This window comes from Lepidochelys olivacea, assembly GCF_965140295.1.
Source record: "Lepidochelys olivacea isolate rLepOli2 genome assembly, chromosome: 15".
In the NCBI taxonomy this organism is placed as follows: domain Eukaryota; kingdom Metazoa; phylum Chordata; order Testudines; family Cheloniidae; genus Lepidochelys; species Lepidochelys olivacea.
In genome coordinates this window covers 26,777,468-26,797,979 of record NC_140425.1, presented here as the reverse complement: position 1 = coordinate 26,797,979, position 20,512 = coordinate 26,777,468, and the positions used below count along the sequence as shown (strand labels likewise).

General features: G+C 38.7%; 1 protein-coding gene across 1 annotated transcript in view; it reads left to right on the top strand.

Annotated features, from left to right (window-relative positions):
- Positions 1-20,512, top strand: part of DNAH10 (dynein axonemal heavy chain 10) — a 90,758-nt gene that overhangs the window by 21,738 nt on the left and 48,508 nt on the right. The window contains exons 13-36 of the mRNA XM_084648769.1: positions 104-255; positions 716-880; positions 1,627-1,834; positions 3,240-3,396; positions 4,390-4,866; positions 5,154-5,312; positions 6,319-6,435; positions 6,516-6,618; positions 6,859-7,037; positions 7,687-7,898; positions 9,453-9,609; positions 10,404-10,637; positions 10,745-10,867; positions 11,414-11,647; positions 12,159-12,382; positions 15,277-15,546; positions 15,624-15,807; positions 16,559-16,693; positions 17,104-17,256; positions 17,685-17,873; positions 17,979-18,125; positions 19,153-19,344; positions 19,753-19,871; positions 20,074-20,232. Coding sequence (XP_084504895.1) covers positions 104-255; positions 716-880; positions 1,627-1,834; positions 3,240-3,396; positions 4,390-4,866; positions 5,154-5,312; positions 6,319-6,435; positions 6,516-6,618; positions 6,859-7,037; positions 7,687-7,898; positions 9,453-9,609; positions 10,404-10,637; positions 10,745-10,867; positions 11,414-11,647; positions 12,159-12,382; positions 15,277-15,546; positions 15,624-15,807; positions 16,559-16,693; positions 17,104-17,256; positions 17,685-17,873; positions 17,979-18,125; positions 19,153-19,344; positions 19,753-19,871; positions 20,074-20,232 — 4,449 coding nt within the window. The remainder of the gene's footprint in view (positions 1-103; positions 256-715; positions 881-1,626; positions 1,835-3,239; positions 3,397-4,389; positions 4,867-5,153; positions 5,313-6,318; positions 6,436-6,515; positions 6,619-6,858; positions 7,038-7,686; positions 7,899-9,452; positions 9,610-10,403; positions 10,638-10,744; positions 10,868-11,413; positions 11,648-12,158; positions 12,383-15,276; positions 15,547-15,623; positions 15,808-16,558; positions 16,694-17,103; positions 17,257-17,684; positions 17,874-17,978; positions 18,126-19,152; positions 19,345-19,752; positions 19,872-20,073; positions 20,233-20,512) is intronic.

Genomic DNA, 20,512 nt, shown 5'->3' with positions numbered 1-20,512 from the left:
TTCCAGTGTAGCATTCCATATCTGGGTTCAAAATTAGGTTTTCAGATCTTCTAGGCAATACCCTTATTGTAATGTTTTGCATTATGCTTGTGACTCTCTTTAGATACACAAATGGGATGAAACAGATGTTGGATCACTATCACAAATTAATGGGAACACTCAATGAAGCAGAAATCCAGCTTCTTGATGATCACATTCAAGAGCTTTGGAGAGTATTTAGATCAGGGTACAAGAGACTCAATTGGAACTCCTTAGGTAATAGAGATGATATTTTTAAAATGTCCTTTAGATATTAATTTTCACTAAAACATCTCCCAGGCTATACATTTTTTTTCTCCTGTCAACTTATAGCAGTTTGTTATATCTAAAATGCTGAGCAGAAGTGAATACAGCTCAAGATCAAGGATGTCATAAATTGCTAATAGCTTTCGTGCACAGTCCAGATTTAGGAATACAGACTGTTACCCTGTGGAAAATATGGTGTAGTCCGTTGGCCTAACCCAGTCCTTGTTAAAGAAGTACATACTAGTCTTCCCCAATGAATATGGAATTGAATCCCCTATACATGACATGTTAATGCAGTTACCTTTTGGTCTTAGAAGGAATGTGTATTGCACTGCCTACATTGCTCTTTTAGAAGCTTAGATTGGCTAATTAATAAAATGGGGGTGTAAGATATGTTGAAGGAGAATAAAATGGACACGTTATTTTCAAGGTATTGGTGACTATATTGTTCGGTGCACCCAAGCCATTGGGAAGTTTGAATCGCTTGTACATCAGATTCATAAGAATGCCGAAGATATAAACAACAAGCTTTTATTAATAGAGTCAACAAATCTATTTAAATCCCCACCTTTGAAAAATGAGGATGAACTTCCTGGTAGGTCTTATATTTTGTATTCTCATTTCTCAGCTTTGTGAAGTGTCTTACTGAAGTGGTGTGCTTGCTACACCTCTTTTATTGTTGCCAAGAGAACACGATATTAAGTACTTCCCAAGGCTAATTTACAGTACAGTGTCATAGTACAGTGAAGGGAGTACAAGCATAGCTTCAATATCCCCTCTGGTGGTGGTGAGACATGAAGATCTACATAGCAGTGGATCTTTTAACCGGTAACTGCCTTTCTTCTGGTCATCCGTGTCCTGGCCTTTCCCCTACCTCCACCATGTGCTGCTGTGTGGGGGCTTCCTTGGTGCTGGAGTCCCCTATATACAGTCTCTCCTGCCCTCTTGTGCAGCTGTACTGCACAAGTTCTGTCAGGGAGACTGCAGTTATACAGGGTGGGGCTGGAGCGGCTTCTACTCATTTGTGAAATTCAGTCATCACAGCAGGTCTTCCAGTCGTTAATGTGCACTAGTGGAGTTTAGCTATTTCAGAATGTCTCTGATAATTAAAAATGTTACCGCCATATGTAAAAATCTCGGTCTGAGTCAAGTTTGGGATTCTTGAATCTGTACCCACCAAAAGGTCTGAGGTATTGATATAATAATGAAGATATTCTAAATTAACTTGCAAGATGAATTTACTGTTCAAAGATAAATCACAACTAATTATTTTGTTAATCTACTGTTACTATTACAACTAAATAGTGATAAATAATAATTTTCTTTCATAAACTTTTACAGGAGTGAAGGAATTCTTTGAGTATATTAAGCGCGAAAGATCTAAAGACGTGGAACACATTGTTAGAAAGTATGTTGCCATTGGACCTTTGCTAACAAAAATGGAAGGGCTGGTTGCCAACACAAACACTGGCAAAGCTTCAAAACTAGCACCCTATTATGCATTTTGGGAAAATAAAATTTATCATACATTGACACAGTTAGTTCTGAAGTAAGTCTAGTGGATTTACTGTCTTGCATTTGTTTAATAGATTTCCTGTCTTGCATCTGTTTATTTTTTTCAAATCAGTTGTTTTTAAATTCATAGATGCTAAAATGTAATCCATCCCCCCTGTGATTAGGTGTTCATTTATTCTTTTGCTTAGAGACTGTCCAGTTTGGCCAATGTACATGGCAGAGGGGCCAATTGCTGCATCTACAAGCTAATTAGGTCACATTGTTAGATTTCTAATAGGATGCATGTAGACATAGACATATTTAGCATTTACTCTTTGGCTCTCTAACACTACAGGTAAACAGGTTAATAATTCTAGTCTACTTAACGTAGCTTTGATAGCTATCTACAAGGAATGGCCCTGTTTACCATTGCAATACCCTTTTGGTATGTTCTTAAGGGTTGCTTACAGGTCAACCAGCTTGCTGATTTTTTTACCCTTCACTGGCCCAGCTTTACACCCCAGATTCACTTAAAGCACCCAGTCCATACACTGCTTGAAACATGAGTGCTTTAGCTTTTACTCAAGGGCTCAAGAAATGTTTAGAAGGGTACTATAGAGAACTCTAATTCTGTATAAATGGGTATTATTGTGTTCTTGATAGAAGAAGGGTTAAGGTACAATTTCTGCAGGATGAAAAGGCTGCATTCAGCATATATCAGACATAGTGTCTGGGAGTTTGAACACTGCAGGCCAGATTCATCCCTGCGAGGCTACCCATGTCAGCAAAGGGTGAGAAGAATGCAGGCTTGCATCTTCTCTATTCTGGGGCTGCTAGGGGCCAGTGTGAACCCCAATGCAGGCTAACTTGAATGCCTTTTACAGTTGCCCCTTGGGCCATTTTAGGGGTTCAGAATCACTGGGTGTAAAAGCACACTGGCTATACCTCCTCCAATCCTTGATCCACACTATTCCTCTTATTCCACACGCTCAGCCTGCTCCAGAGTGTGCCCCCTGTGGTGGAGAGCAGCTGTGGAGCTGACTAACCACCTGGTTTTAGAGGCATACTGCACCGGGGCGCTCAGAGAGTGGATTATGCGTTTGCTATAGCCCCATTGTGCCAGTTAGGCTGGGCCAAAGGGCAGTTCTGCTGTATTCTGGGAATGTTTGTGAAATCAGTTTACCAGAGTTCAATTTCTTGCCTGTTTTCTTGCAGACCCCTAAGAGTTTACCAATCAAACCAGTCTATACATGGCAGTCTGGGACAAGTTCTGTCCTCAGATGCATATGTGGGCCTCCCACTGAAGTCAGCATTGAATGGCTTAATTGGGAGCGACTTGCATATCCGACGGGAGAGTTTGACCTCATGCCTGCAATTCTTGCTATTTATTGTCACATATCTGTGCCTATCTATGAAGCTATAAAATGCAGGATTAAGATTGTCCAACTTTTTTTTTGCAGGAATTTGCAGGCTTTTAATGCAGCTGTTCTTCGGGATGTCCCACTATTCCAAACAGAAACTATTTTATCTGCTCCTGAGATAATCCTGCATCCTAATGCCAGTGAAATTGACAAAATGAGTGTTCATTGTATCAGAGACTGTGTTGAAGTCACTAAGGTGATTATTGATAAAGATTATTCAGGGCTTGCTTGTTGACACAATGAGTTATTCTTGCTTTATGTTTGGATTGGCACAAATGTCAAGGGGAAGATTTCAGTTATATTGGTTGGAATAAGAAAATTCAGTATATTGTTTTATTTTACAAACTGTGCTAATGACAAAAGACTAAACTCAGATCTTCATACTGTTTTTATTCAGGCAAAACTCCCATTGACTTCATCAGGAGTTTTGCTTGGGTAAGAACTTTAGGATTTGGCCCTATACATACATAAATACCAGCAGGGAAATAGCATCCAAATGTAATTAAGACTGGATCCTACCCTCCGGTGCATGTGTGTGCAAGGAGGAAAAGAGGTGTAGGTAACCTTTCCTATAACCACTGACCTCCTCACAAGCAGCAGGGCAGGCTGCTTACCTAGCACTCAGGAAGGGGCATAACTCCTATACTAGCCCAAGGGAATAAGGTATCCGGCCAGGGGTCTGTTCACAATCGTAGGATGCGCATTGCTTCTTTTCAGAAAAGAAACACAATGTTCTAGGAGGAACCCTACCCTGCACTGATGAACAGACAACCCCCCCCTCCCCCCAAATATAAATACAGGTCAGTCCTGCCTTCCACCTTCCCACTCCAAAACTCACTGCTCATGCTCTACCTTCTTGCTGAGCCTGGCTGACCTGTACCTGCTCCTCTGGCCTAGCTTATGACATCCTCAGGCGACAGACTTGAAAAACAGACCAAATAACAATGCCTGGAAGAATGCATTTGGTACTGTAGGGTACTCTGAATTCAGTTCTGATCTCAGATACATAGGCCTCCTGTTTTGTCAAATGCCCAACAGCTAACTTTAAAAGTCCAACATGCCTGCATACTTAAGATCAGAATTAAGCCTTGAGATTTTAGTACAGCAATCTCCTACTTAAAGGCTAACAACCGTCACTAATTTCACCCACCCCCATTAATACATTATTTTTTTAATACTAAAACTCTAGCATTTTGTACGGTGGATGCACGGCACCTGTATTGACTGCCCCCCTCAGCGCGCTGAAGAAGACGAACTCATCACCTTGAGTTTTTTTAATGACATCTCTCAGAATCCACTAATAATCGAACAGGCTGTTCTCATCACTCAAAACATACACAAGCTCCTGAATTCTCTCACCAAGTACTTGAATCGATGGAAGAGATATCGCCCTCTGTGGAAATTAGATAAAGCCATTGTTATGGAGAAGTTTGCTGCAAAGAAACCAGCTTGTGTCACCTTTGATGAAAAGTTGCAGTTCTATATTAAGATAGCTCAAGAAGTGACTCAACAGCCCTTGATTAAAGATGAACAGTGCATTAGGCTTAACCTGGGCCCTTTAGCCTACACAGTACAGGAAAATGCAAAAGGCTGGGTGACTTCTCTTGGAAAACTTCTCAATGAGTCTGCAAAAGAGGAACTCTTCAGTCTTCAGGAAGATATTGAGGTAGATGTTTTCTCTGCTCACTGATAATCAGTCTTTCTAACCAGCTCTGAGTGGTGCTGCACAGTTGGATGACCTAAGCCTCCTATTTTATGAGGGAAAAAGAAATCTCGATCAGACATTGTTGGGTTCATCTTTATCATCAATTAACTAACTGCTAACTAAAAAAATACATACAGATTGTTTAATTGTTTTACATGGTCTGACTTAATATAATTGTACTTAATTGTCTATGTTTTTGCCTAATTATTCTCTTACTGCTATTTCTCAAAAGTAATTTTCTTTTATAGAGATTATCACAGAACCTTAGGAAAGCGCCTGATTCTTTGGAAGATCTCAAATTTGTTCTTGGCACAATTGCAGAGATCAAAGATATTTCTTTACAGGTGGAATTGAAATATTTAGACATTCAGGAGAGATACCGTACCCTTGCAGTATATAACATTCCTGTAAGTGAATTTATATCTAATCCCATAGATATTTTATACTTGTGCTTCAGATACAAACACCTTTCATGTAAACGAATGAAGTTTAGTTAAACTATTTTGTCTTAATAGAATCAAAAAGTAATATTTTCACATTGTTACTCCCAGATTGACATTTACTAGATTGCTGTACATTTGTTTAGCTCAGTTTCAGGTTATTTAAATAATGTTTTGTATATTTCATAACTGAAGGCCTGATCATGTAACCCTTACTTTCCTGTGAATAATTCCTACTTATGAGGGTATTCCCACAGAAGTCAGTGGTACCATTTTATTGGGGAAATCCACTCCGCTCACATAGAGCCTAAGTGACTGGGCTTTATGCAGAATGGAGGCCTGATTCAAAGCTCACTGAAATCAGTGGAATTTGTGTATATGTATACATACATGGTGCATAATTTATCCATCATAATCCATGAAAAGTGTTTGTCTAGAAGACTTTCCTTCTCTTTACAGGATTGAAGCTCTTAGATATTTTTGATAAAGAGTTGGAAAAACATGACTTCAATAGGCTTTGGATCAAGCCATGAGTGCAGTAAGGTTTGGGAGGTGAAATCCACCACTCTAACTCAGGGTCAGTGAGCAGGGCTGCTGTGCACTTCGCCCCCATATCTTCTTTTCCTGCCCTGTGAGCTGGAATAGGAGCTGCAGCTCTCTGTGCTAGCTGTGTGGGTGTTGAAACCACAAGATCTGCAAAAATGTCCATCTCATGATCCCTGTGCTGGTGCACTCACCTCATGGCCATCTACCCTAGCCTGTGTCGTTTGGTGAGAAGATCCTTTCTGTGGTGTGCATGTACTGCCTTATTCAAGGGTACTCACTGTACTGATGAAAGGCTTTCATGATGTGGAAGGTCTTGTTCTGCCTTTGCACCATGGATCAGTTTCATCCTCTGTCAGGATCCTTCATGTGCGTTTGAGTTGCAGGATTTGGCTCACATACTTTGTATTCATACGTGTGTTCTCTTTAGACAACTGAAGAAGAGAGAGAGTTGGTCGACAAGATTAAGCAAATGTGGGAGATTCTCTTATTTGATGCATCGGAAGTTGATCACAGCCTTGGAAGCATCAAAAAGACATTCACGGAGGTTATATTTTTACCTTACATGTTTAAAATACATTTAGAAAAGGAAGGAAAAAACCCTAATTCAAACAATATTCCCTTTAGATTACAAGGGAGCAGATTGGAGACTACAGTAGCCAAATAGCAGATTTTTTCCACAGATTTACTACTGAGGGGCCTGGTGCTGTTGGGGAGAATCTTGACAAAGGTAAGAAGACTTATGTCTCTGTAGTTACATCCTAAAGTAGTCTGAAGACTAATACACTTGAAAACAGAAACCTATGTACTTTCAGAATGTTTTTCCCTCTTAAGATACAAGCTGAACAATTCACCGTATGACATTTGAAGAAATATAGTTTGTGTATATGTGTATACAAAAATGATGCATTATTTACCCATCATAACCCATGAAAAATTTTTGTCTAGCAGACTTTCCTTCTCTTTACAGGACTGGAGCTCTTAGATATTTTTGATAAGGAATTGGAAAAACATGAGAAAAATCGTCAGGAGTTGGCTAATGCTGAGAAACTTTTTGACATTCCAATCACAATGTACCCTGACTTATTAAAAGTGCAGAAGGATATGAGGGGTCTAAAGCAGATCTATGCAATTTATAAGTTGCAAAGAGTAAGTGTTCTATAAAAATATGTATAATATAGAACTTTCCTTTAATTGCAGTCAAGTCTTTTCCTATCCATTTGACTGAAATAAGTTGTGATTGTTTTATCCTTCTGACTACCAGAATGTAGATCGCCTGAATAGTGCTTTAGTTATACTCACTGGTCCAGGAAGTATAATGTTGTAGTTAGGGCTAGATTCTGATACTCTTTTTAATGCTGGTTAGCATCTTACTCCCCAAGTAGTCTCATTGACTTCAGTGGGACTGCTCCTGTGGTTAGGTGCAGTGCTCATTGTGAGTAGAGGGATCTCAGGCTGGCCATACGTGACCTTAGTTGGTCTTTGAATGAGTTTTTTTTTTTTAAGGGATTTTGGAATAATTAAGATGTCCTCATATTAAAAGCCAGACTGTGACTCTGTAAAGCGGGTTCTTATTACTGCTTCCCCTGCTGTGTCTTGTCTTAAATCAGACTATAAGATCATTGAGGCAGGGGACTGCCTTTTATGCTGTTTGTGCAGCGTCTTTCACATTTGGGCCCGGATGCTGACTGGGCCTCTGAATGCTATTGCAGGAGAAATAATAAATATTTTTGTCACATTCCTTTCATAGTAACTTAAAAGGAAATGTTATGAATGTTTGCATCTATCTTGTTTCCAGGCTGCTAAAGAGGAATGGTCGCAGACCCTCTGGGTAAATCTCAATGTGCAGTTTCTCCAAGAAGGAATTGAAGGATTTCTTAAAAGCCTCCGAAAGCTTCCCAAGCAAATGCGCAGTGTGCCGGTGGCTTATCACCTGGAAACAAAGATGAAGGCATTCAAGGACTCCATTCCTTTGCTGCTTGATTTGAAAAATGAAGCATTGAGAGACAGGTTTGATCCAGTTTGTTTAAGGAATTTTCTATATGTGCAAGGACATTTATTTTTATTTGTTATAACTGTTAATTCCAGATGTTGAAATCATGCAAACATTTTGCATATTATGGACCATAATAGTTGATATCCAATTACTAAGATTGCACAAGATGATGCAGTATGTGTAAATATTGTGTGTATTTTATGTAAAATATGAAGTCTCATTCTAAATATGAAATATAATTATAAATATAATTCTAGACTGTATTGAGCACAGGACCATTATTATACATTCGTTGATAGTTATTTTCACATTTACTGTGTCATAGTGCTTGACAAAATGAACAAAACCAAAATCATAGACACATAGGCTCAGTATCTCAGACCAGCCACTAAATTCATGCATGCAAAATGTGGCCATGTCGTTATCTCACTTGCACTGGCTGCTAGGCACTTGATCATATAAATGACAGGTTTCAGAGTAACAGCCGTGTTAGTCTGTATTCGCAAAAAGAAAAGGAGTACTTGTGGCACCTTAGAGACTAACCAATTTATTTGAGCATGAGCTTTCGTGAGCTACAGCTCACTTCATCGGATGCATACCGTGGAAACTGCAGCAGATATTATATACACACAGAGATCATGAAACATGTTCCTGGATCCACAACCTGGATTTGTGCAGGAAATGGCCCACCTTGATTATCATGCACATTGTGAAGAGAGTTGTCACTTTGGATGGGCTATTACCAGCAGGAGAGTGAGTTTGTGTGTAGCGGGGTGGAGGGTGAGAAAACCTGGATTTGTGCTGGAAATGGCCCAACTTGATGATCACTTTAGATAAGCTATTACCAGCAGGACAGTGGGGTGGGAGGAGGTATTGTTTCATGATCTCTGTGTGTATATAATATCTGCTACAGTTTCCACGGTATGCATCCGATGAAGTGAGCTGTAGCTCACGAAAGCTCATGCTCAAATAAATTGGTTGATCATATAAATGTGATAGTACCATGTAATTACCTATTCTGTGCACTCAAATGAACATATACTACTACATATTATACATATTATAGCTACTGGTCTAGCGTCTAATGCTAGTAGTTCTAGTCTGGAATTCTAGAAACACTGCTGGAATCTGATAACCACTGGTTGTGCTTAGTTCAAAGCTGGCTGCTGATCGATGTTTTGCTCCTTATGTTTGATCTCAAACAGAGGTAGCTGAGACCTGATCAAGTCAATGCTCCTCCTTCCTTTCACCAGCTCTCCTAACATTCAGACCACCCTTTCTCTGCTACAACAGCTTGACAGCTCAAAGCTACCAGTTCATCTCTCTTACCTGCATCACATGGAACTGCCAAAACCACACCCCCACCGAGTGGTGGGAAGTAAAGAATGAGCTGCTGAGCTAACCTCCAACCTGTGTTTGGCTGGGATGAGAAGATGGAATGTCTAGGAAATGAATGTTCCCTCCAATTTGTCTTCATTTGATAGTATTATTCCCTGCACTTTAAGCTGATCCCTATTGATAATATCTGGTCTTGTTTATAACGTGTTGATTTACTGAAACTCTTCCAGGCATTGGAAGGATCTTATGGAGAGAACTGGCACTAGTTTTGAAATGACAACAGCAACTTTTACCTTGGAGAATATGTTTGCTATGGAGCTGCATAAGTACTCAGATGTTATCAATGAGATAGTGGGATCTGCTGTTAAAGAGCTTAGCATTGAGAAGGTAAAGTTTTTAAATAATACCTAGCTTGTTTCAAAGACATGTATGACAACAGAGGTTTTTATTTTCATCATTGTTTTTGATCTTTCAGTTTTAGTTATCAAATGGTATTTAGAATAGCAATAAATAGTTTAACCGTTAGTTGCCAAAAAAGGTTATGTTAGCCATTTGTGTGATCCTTGTTTGGATTAGATGGGTTTTAAAGTGCGAGTCTACTTTGAAAAGTGATTGTAAAAGAGTCAGGGTAGTTTTCCATGTTTATTGTCTATCAGAAAGCTTACTTGACACAAAAATCAGTTTACAATTAAAAATATTTTCTTTCCTAACTGCCAGCCCTGCACATTTGACCTGGGATCTGATAGTCAAGCAGGATGCTTTCCGTTTTCTGCATCACTGCTAGTAATAAAGGTTCTGCAGCTCAGATTAGTCCTTCAGTGATACTAGTATAACTGGATTATTTTCACTGGAGCTGCAATGGAGGTAACTGAGACGATAGCTCTGCTAATGAGGCACTAGATGGAACCAAATCCATCTCTCTCTGAGCTGTGTTGGCTCTATAGTGATAAAAAGCAGAAAGAACTTATTTCTCTCATTGAGATTAGCAGATAAAACTCATAATGCACACTAAGAAGAGATCTGATGGATACATTGTCCTCGTTCAGAGAAGACCTGCCCTTTAGAGCTAGAAAAATCTGTGTAAAGGCCATCCTAAATGAGCGATTTTCATTTTGATGTTAGAATGACTGTCCTCTAGTTTTACAGGACTGAAACAGGCTTCTTTTTATCTTCACATGCAGGGTGTTAAGGAGATAGTGGAAACTTGGGAGAACATGAAGTTCACTGTAGTGAGGTATTTCAAAGGCATTCAAGAGCGAGGCTTTATTTTGGGATCGGTCGATGAAATTACTCAGATTCTTGATGACAATGCTGTCAATCTTCAGAGTATCTCAGGCAGTCGATTTGTAGGTCCTTTTCTATCAACAGTCCACCACTGGGAAAAAACTCTGTCCTTGATTGGTGAAGTTATTGAGGTAGGGAAGAAACTGAATGATTAATTTGTCTCTAGCTTTTGTTTTTCATGATCAAGATTTTCCATCGAACTTGTTTCTTTGATCGTAACACTTGACTCTTCTTCTAGGTCTGGATGGTGGTTCAGAGGAAATGGATGTACCTGGAGAGCATCTTTATTGGTGGGGATATAAGATCACAGCTTCCAGAGGAAGCAAAAAAATTTGACAACATAGACAGGATATTTAAAAGGGCAAGTAACTGACCTGTTTCGTAACAGCTTGTGATTGAGAGAATTATGTGATATGTTTTGCTTTTAGCTCCATATTGAACTGCAATCCTCCATTTATAGATGTCAGTGCCCTAACATTTTTCTTCTCGTGATGACTAAGCGAGTACTTCTCTCTAGTGATACTCCCAGCTATTCAAATTGATTGTAAAAATGTCAACGTGACAGTGAGCTTACTTGGCACAGAAATCAGTTTACAAGTAAAAATATTTTTTCCTAATTGCCAGACATACACATTTAAGCTGGGATCTGATTGTCAGGTTGGATCCTTTCCATTTCTTGCATCATGGTCAGTAATAAAGGTTCTGCAGCTGCAAGCGCTTCACGACTTATCTGTCTAAGGCATCATGCATTCCGCAGTATTGTAGAAATAGTAAATAATAATAAAGATTATGACTATATATAATAATATCCTATATTGTTTCAGTATTGTCACAAGAGAAATCTAACTCAATTTGCTCCTCAGCGTCACCTTTAGTAGTTTCTAAAGATTCTTTTCTATGTCTGTAGATAATGGGTGACACCGTAAAAGACCCAGTGATAAAAAAATGCTGTGAAGCCCCAAATCGACTCACAGACCTCCAGCAGATAAGTGATGGTCTAGAGAAATGTCAGAAAAGCTTGAACGATTATCTGGATTCAAAGCGGAATGCTTTCCCCCGATTTTTCTTTATATCTGATGATGAGTTGCTCAGCATCCTTGGTAGTAGTGACCCACTCTGTGTTCAGGAACACATGATAAAGGTAAAGCACCCTGCTTATGAGAATGTCCCATGCGCACTATGATTTTCAGGTGGAAGATTCTATACTATACATATTATTAAGAGCCTGCTAGTGTTTCTTTCAAACTAAACTTGCTGTAATAGCAACACAGGAAACACTGGACCAGACTAGTGATCCATGCAGTATGGTGTCCTGTCAGTGCCAATGGCTGGTACCAGTGGCTTCGGAGGAAGATTCAACATACCCCATAGTGAACTACTATGGAATAACCATCTCTATAACACTTGATAAATTTGTATTTTCTCAAAAATCTTAATGGGGCCAAATTCTGTGCTCATTTACACTCTCTGCAATTGGGTTAATGGGATATAAATCAGTGCAAAATCTGGCTGTCAATATTTAAAAATAATTTGTCTGCTATATTTGATTGGTCAGAGCCTGATTCTGAACTCTAATGGGGGTTAAGTGAGGTACCAGATCTTAGGAACCTAGTACAGATAGTACAAAGTGTTCCTCTGCTGGCATGTTTCAGATGTATGATAACATAGCATCCCTGAGATTTCAGGAGGGTGATAGTGGTGAAAAAATTGCAACAGCCATGATTTCAGCCGAAGGAGAAGTGATGGAGTTCCGGCGGGCCATTGCAGCAGAAGGCCGAGTCGAGAACTGGATGACAGCTGTTCTGGTTGAAATGAGAAGAACAAACAGACTCATTACTAAAGAGGCCATTTTTCGATACTGTGAAGATAGAAGCAGGTGAAGTAATCAAAGTGATAAAGATAACAATTGGAGCATAATAAACCATTAATAGTTTGAAGTCTATATAAACCATACAGAAAGTGTTGTAGAGACTTCCTTTTTTATTTAAATATAGTTCCCTTCTCTTACTCTGTATGGTAAGGGTCCATTAAAAATTGATTGCCACCCAGTTCACATACACAGACAGTTAAACAGAAAAATATCTCAGTGCCCAGCATCTAAACAACTTTAACTCTGTCCCTGTAGTTCTGTTTCTCTGTAAAAATTTTATCTTTATCTTTCAAAATGCTTTTAAAGTGTTACATTTGAAGAACAAAATCTAATTCTATAAGTTCCAAATGAATAACTGGAAATGTAATTTACAGGCTTGATTATGTATTGGGGATTATTCTGTAGCCCAAGTGTTCTGACACTAACAGTTGCTTTTCAGTATAAAGAATAATTTTATGAACTTGCTTAGGAGTTTAGGATCCGTTCACCCACTAGCTTTGTGTCCTTTGACACGTGTCCACTTGTAAGTGGAATTATTTTGCTCAGGAGAAAAAGACTGGATGAGTATTTGGATGTGCTTATGCACTTCAGTGATAGGCACTATAGATATACATAGATAAATATGTTCTTCAATAATATAGATGATAAATCAATAGATACAATAGATTATGTTAATGTACTCTTGAATTTGTAAAGTATTTCTGCTATTATGCTTGTCTGAGGCTGCATGTCATATAACCTTTGTGCAGATAGGAATACAGTGTTAAATTGTTATGGACAGTTCAGAGTGAAGCTGTGTGCTGAATGGATAAGGTTCATTTAGACTTATTGTAAGGAGAGACCTAAGGTTGCTTGGGTGCTGGGCCATGAACATTTTTTTGTTTAAACATCTGTGTGCATAACTGTGAGTTAAGGTTGTTGTCAGCACTGTGTACATAACCAGAGCCTGTGATTTCCTTAGTTTTTAATGGTTTTTAGTTGGGTTGTCAAGCGATTAAAAAAATAATTGTGATTAATCGCCCGATTAAAAAAATTAATCGTGATTAATCACACTGTTAAACAATAAATATGATTTAGTTAAATATTTTTGGATGTTTTCTGTGTTTTCAAATATATTGATTTCAATTATAACACAGAATACAAAGTGTACAGTGCTCACTTTATATTTATTTTTGGTTAATATTTGCACTGTAAAAAACAAAAGAAATAGTATTTTTCAGTTCACCTAAGATAAGTACTGTAGTGCAATCTCTTTATCATGAAAGTTGAACTTACAAATGTAGAATTATGTACAAAAATAACTGCATTCAAAAATAAAACAATGTAAAACTTTAGAGCCTACAAGTTCACTCAGTCCTATTGTTCAGCCAGTCGCTCAGACAAACAAGTTTGTTTACATTTGCAGGAGATAATGCTGCCCGCTTCTTGTTCATAATGTCACCTGAAAGTGAGAACAGGTGTTCTCATGGCACTGTTATAGCCAGTGTTGCAAGATATTTACATGCCAGATGCGCTAAAAATTCATGCTCCAACCACCATTCCAGAGGACCTGCGTCCATGCTGATGACGGGTTCTGCTCGATAACAATTCAAAGCAGTGCGGTCCGACGCATGTTCATTTTCATCATCTGAGTCAGATACCACCAGCAGAAGGTTGATTTTCTCTTTTGGTGGTTTGGGTTCTGTAGTTTCCGCATCGGCATGTTGCTCTTTTAAGACTTCTGAGAGCATGCTCCACACCTCATCTCGCTCAGATTTTGGAAGGCACTTCAGATTCTTAAATCTTGGTTCGAGTGCTGTAGCTATCTTTAGAAATCTCACACTGATATCTTCTTTGTGTTTTGTAAAATCTGCAGCGAAAATGTTCTTAAAATGAACAACATGTGCTGAGTCATCATCCGAGATTACTATAACACAAAATATATGGCAGAATGCGGGTAAAATAGAGCCTGAGACATACAATTGTCCCGCAAGAAGTTCAGTCACAAATTTAATTAATGCATTATTTTTTTAATCAGCATCATCAGCATGGAAGCATGTCCTCTGGAACGGTGGCCAAAGCATGAAAGGGTATATGAATGTTTAGCATATCTGTCACGTAAATATATTGCAGTGCCGGCTACAAAAGTCCAATGGGAATACCTATTCTCACTTTCAGGTGACATTGTAAAGAAGAAGCTGGCAGCATTATCTCCTGTAAATGTAAACAAACTTGTTTGTCTTAGTGATTGGCTGAATGAGAAGTAGGACTGAGTGGACTTACAGGCACTAAAGTTTTGCATTATTTTGTTTCTGAGTGCAGTTATGTAACAAAAAAGTCTATATTTGTAAATTGCACTTTCATGATAAAGAGATTGCACTACAATACTTGTATGAGGTGAATTGAAAAATACTGTTTGTTTTATCATTTTTACAGTGCAAATATTTGAAATAAAAAATAATAATATAAAGTGAGCAGTGTACACTTTGTATTCTGTGTTGTAATTGAAATCAATATATTTGAAAATGTAGAAAAACATCTGAAAATATTTAATAAATTTCAATTGGTATTCTATTGTTTAACAATGCAATTAAAACAGCGATTAATCACAATTCATTTTTTTAATCGGGATTAATTTTTTTGAGTTGATCGCATGAGTTAACTGCAATTAATTGACAGCCCTAGTTTTTAGTGTTGATGATTTGTGTAATGGTATTTCTTGTCTTGTTATTAATTGCACTAAGTAACCTTTAACTACAAGTTAGTTTTGTTGTGGGGGAATTTCCTAGTTTTTTTAAAATAGTATTAGACACCTTTACAGAGTGCTCTCTTGTCTCTAGAAAGACAGATTTGTGTCATAGTTGTTCCAAACATTCAGGGTAGAACTGTTCTTTCAAATATATCATCCATATTTTCCATAGAGTTGACTGGATGTTGATGTATCAAGGCATGATGGTGCTGGCTGCTAATCAGGTCTGGTGGACCTGGGAGATGGAAGACGTCTTTCACCAAGTAAAGAAAGGAGAAAAACAGGCAATGAAACTTTATGCTAAGAGAATGCACGAGCAGATTGATGCCGTGGTTACCCGAATCACAAAGCCGTTAAATAGAAATGACAGAAAAAAATACAATACTGTTCTCATCATTGATGTCCATGCCAGAGATATTGTTGATACATTTGTAAGAGACAGGTAATCCACTGACCCGCTGAGATAATTCCAGAGAGATTGTATTCTGTACTCACAATCTTTTGCTTTCTCCTTTATAGCATCATGGAAGCTCGAGAGTTTGAATGGGAAAGCCAGCTGCGTTTTTACTGGGATCGAGAGCCGGATGACCTGAATGTGCGTCAGTGCACTGGCACCTTTTCCTATGGTTATGAATATATGGGCTTGAATGGAAGACTAGTCATCACTCCCCTTACAGATCGTATCTATCTAACGCTCACACAGGTATATATTAAAGGGATTTTGTCATATCATATTCTGCTGAAATATATTTCTTGGGGTTCACAACATGATTATTTTATTGCCCCTTTCTGTTTCCGCAACTGATCACATTATATAAAAGTATATTTAAACTCAGTTAAAATCCCATGTGATTTGAAATTTTTAAAGACTATGTAAAAGGCTAGATCAGCTTCAAGGCTGGTTGTTTTCTTAAAATCGTGGTTGAAAGCTGATCATTTTAAGGCATTATTACAGTGATGGTGGAGCCACTTTGTGAGATCTCCAGTTCCTCTGCTGTTGGCTGCTAAAAACTCCGACCTCAGCCAGTATTTTCAGTTCTGATTTCTGGTGCCCATCTTCTGTCTGCCTAATCCTCTGCTGACTTTCCATGCTTATGGATCAATCTTTGCTGGAGAGGCTGTTGAGGTGCATGCAATGTAAAAGCTGACTGGCAGGAGCCAGAACTGGAAATGCTAGGAGAGAGGCACTCTGGCAGCTGTGGGAGGTGAAGGAAGAGCACAAATGGGGATGACGCAGAAATAAATCATGAAATTCATGAGTGCGATGCAGTCTCTGACTGACTTGCTCTTCTAATTAGTATATTTGCTAAACAACCCAAACCCAGGCTCAGGTGTAACAGTTTATATGATATCCACATCGGTAAACTATATTGTACTGTAGGAAGCCTTTGAGCTGAATTGCAGTGTGTTACCCTGCTCCATTCAGCCTTGCTTTTGTGGTTTATTTCCAAAAGGCTCTATCCATGTTTTTGGGAGGAGCACCTGCAGGGCCAGCAGGTACAGGGAAAACTGAGACAACCAAGGATCTGGCCAAAGCCCTGGGCTTGCTGTGTGTTGTAACAAACTGCGGCGAAGGCATGGATTTCAAAGTAAGAGTTGGAAGGCTGTGTTCTCTGGTAACATGATATTAGCACCATTATGCACAAAGACCAGGCTAAATGACTTGTCCTTAGCTTTTGCAGAAGACCTATTCTAATTACAAACAAATCCCATGCAGTTGAAAATTAAATATAGTAAAAAAATGTTGTTTCTTGTTTAAGTTCCTGAGATGGCTGGAGCTCAGGATTCTGGCTTTGCCTTGTAACAGTGAGAATCAGTGGCAAGATGATAAGATTATAAGCTCATTGTGGGCCACCAGCATAGAGTGAATAAGCCTAGCAATAGATTGTGGAGTGGGAAGGCAGACAAGTAACCATAGGCTTTGTTAAGTCCTTTACAGGTGTACTATATGCCAAAATGTGCTGAATGTTTTTTTGGGCTGTTTTTGTTTTGTTTTCAGGCAGTTGGTAAAATTTTCTCCGGTCTTGCCCAGTGTGGGGCATGGGGATGCTTTGATGAATTTAATCGTATAGATGCTTCTGTGCTTTCAGTCATCTCTTCTCAGATCCAGACAATCCGAAATGCTCTAATGAATCAGTTGAAAACATTTCAGGTAAACACCCACACCTACCCACCCAAAACCTCTTGAGAAAGAAGGCTAGTCTTGTATTTAAGGCATGGGATTCGGGGAGCCTATCGTAAGATGCAGTTTACCTGTGCAAATATATTACACATGGGTATTAAGAGTTAGGTATTTAAGTGCATATTTAAGCACTTAAATAAGTGGCCTGATTTTCAGAGATGATGAGCACTTCCCTTTAACCGCTCCCTGTCTCAGTTTCCCCATCTGTAAAATGGGGATAATAACACCTACCTACCTACCTACCTACCTGATGTGGCAGTTATGAGGCTTAATTTATTATTTATTGTAAAGTTTTGAGATCCTCAGGTAACAGGTATAGTAGAGAAGTGCAAAGAATTTTTGCCATTTTATCTTTTTATGTCAGAGTCAGTATAGTCTGACATTTGTTCATGTTTTAGTTTGAAGGGCAGGAAATTTCCCTCGATGCACGAATGGGCATTTTTATCACCATGAATCCTGGGTATGCTGGCCGTACTGAGCTCCCTGAATCTGTAAAAGCTTTATTCAGGCCTGTGGTTGTGATTGTACCAGATCTCCAGCAAATCTGTGAAATCATGCTCTTTTCTGAAGGTTTTCTTTTGGCAAAGGTAGGGAAAGTTTACTTCAAAGTAAAGTAAAATAAAAACATGTACATGAGTGGTGTGTGGATTGGGACTTCTTTCTTATGATTCTCTGTTTTCACTCTCTAATAGGCCCTTGCCAAAAAGATGACAGTGTTATACAAGTTGGCAAGAGAGCAACTTTCTAAACAGCATCATTATGACTTTGGACTGCGTGCTCTCAAGTCAGTACTAGTGATGGCTGGAGAACTGAAGAGAGGATCACCTGATATTAATGAGGTAGACTTACTGTGTTCAGCTGAGGAACTGCCCCAGTATGACTGGTGTAAATTCTCATAGGTTCATTGAAATTATCACTGTCTGAGGATCTGACCCACTGTATGTAGCAGTTCATTCATGGTATCTTTGGTTGTATCGAGAATGCTGTTTGTACATCTGCTACAGAAATAGGGATGCTTTCCTGTCTGTGGCATTTGTCTTCCCACTTAATGATTTACTTACTGAGCAGCATCATTCCTTGCACAACGTTCAGGTACCACCTCCTTACATGCAGTGCTTACAGAAAGGGTATGTAAATATGGGTAGCCATGTTATCAACAAAATGCAGATAAAAGGAAGTGTGTATGGCTGTTTTAACCCTTAGTTTGTATATACTTTGTAGATATGTTTGAAGGTCTTAGGGCAAGGTCCTTAAAGGTATTTAGGCACCTAACTGCCATTAGGCACCTGTGTATTTTTGAGGATCTGGGCCTTAATATTTATATCTAGGATGCAAAGGTTAGATGAATATAGAGAGTAAAATTTTCCAATGTAACACCTAAATTATGCTCACCAAAAATGCTTATATGCCAGTTGTATAATCAAAACCCATATTTGCACATGCAAAGCTGCTAATTGTACCATACTTTCCAGTACATTTGTATACCCAAATGTGGGTTTTGCAGAGTTTTCTAAAGGAAATAAGTACGTTAACAGTGAGCCTGTGTGAATTAATTCAAGAAACAACCAGTAATTTGGGACATTCCAGCACCAGTGTTTGGAAATTTGGGTCATATAATGAAAAATTGCAATTTAAAATCCCAGTTGAAACTGATCAGCTTCACCATGATGAAATGGCTTTTATTTCCAATAGTAATTTGTGCCAAGATAATTATCTAAAGGTATCAGGAGTGCATGTAGTAAAAATTGCTAACACTGTGTTAAAATAATTGTATAGTGGTATTATACAAATATTTTCTAGGCTATTTACACTTTTGAAAATTGGTTGAATATTTGGGGATTCTCTATTCTTTTGTGTTTTGTCTAGGATGTGGTTTTGATGAGAGCTCTCCGAGATATGAATCTTCCTAAGTTTGTGTTTGAAGATGTACCGCTTTTCCTTGGCCTGATCTCTGACCTGTTTCCTGGCCTGGATTGTCCTCGAGTCCGCTACCCTAACTTTAACGATGCTGTAGAACACGTGCTGGAAGAAGGTGGTTATGTCGTTTTACCAATCCAGGTAGAAAAAATGCTGAATTGTTTAACATTATTGTTGTAAACAGTGGGTAAAATCCTGATGTGGTGTATATTGGAGTGGCATCACTGAAGTCAGTGGAGCAATACTGATATACGCCAACTGAAAATCTGGCCCATATGAGTTTTGTATACACAGTTATCTAAAAAAAGGAGTACTTGTGGCACCTTAGAGACTAACAAATTTATTTCAGCATAAGCTTTCGTGAGCTACAGCTCACTTCCTCGGATGCATCACATGCATCCGATGAAGTGAGCTTTAGCTCACAAAAGCTTATGCTGAAATAAATTTGTTAGTCTCTAAGGTGCCACAAGTCCTCCTTTTCTTTTTGCGGATACAGACTAACACGGATGCTACTCTGAAACAATTATCTAAGTTCATGTTATTTTTCAGGTGGATAAAGTAGTTCAAATGTATGAGACAATGTTAACTCGTCATACTACTATGGTGGTTGGACCTACTGGAGGTGGCAAGTCTGTTGTCATTAATACTTTGTGCCAGGCCCAAACCAGGTGAGCACAGAAGTAGATGTAAGGGAATCAGAATTTGAAAAAGGGCATAGTCTACAGGACAAATGTACTGCAGCAGTCCTATGTGGTCATGCTTGGATCTTCCCTAAAACTTTATCCTACTGTAGTGTTTGCTTAGTGTGAAGTTCAACTTGGGCTGTGGTGTGTTTGGTAATATTGTTCTTTCTGTTATCTCTCTGCTTAGGCTAGGATTAGTGACAAAGGTTTATATGCTGAACCCTAAAGCCATGAGTGTGATTGAGCTGTATGGTATTCTTGACCCTACCACGCGAGATTGGACAGATGGAGTTCTATCAAACATCTTCAGGGAAATCAACAAACCTACTGATAAGAAAGAGCGAAGGTAACCACCTAAGAATTAGAAAATATATTAGTAACTTTTAGGTATTCTGAATTTTACAGTCACTTTATTTTATGTTTAATACAAATTAGATTAACCGTCCTAAGGAAAAATGAAGGGAACATACCCAGAGGATAGGAACCAAACAAAGATATTGTCCTAAGAGTTTGGTGTCCCAATCTGATTCTGTAGGGACAATAGCTTCTGCTAAAAATGTTACCTGTATTTGACAGTTCTTCTTTGAGTCTTTGTCCATGTGGATCCCAGTCTTGGTGCACATGTG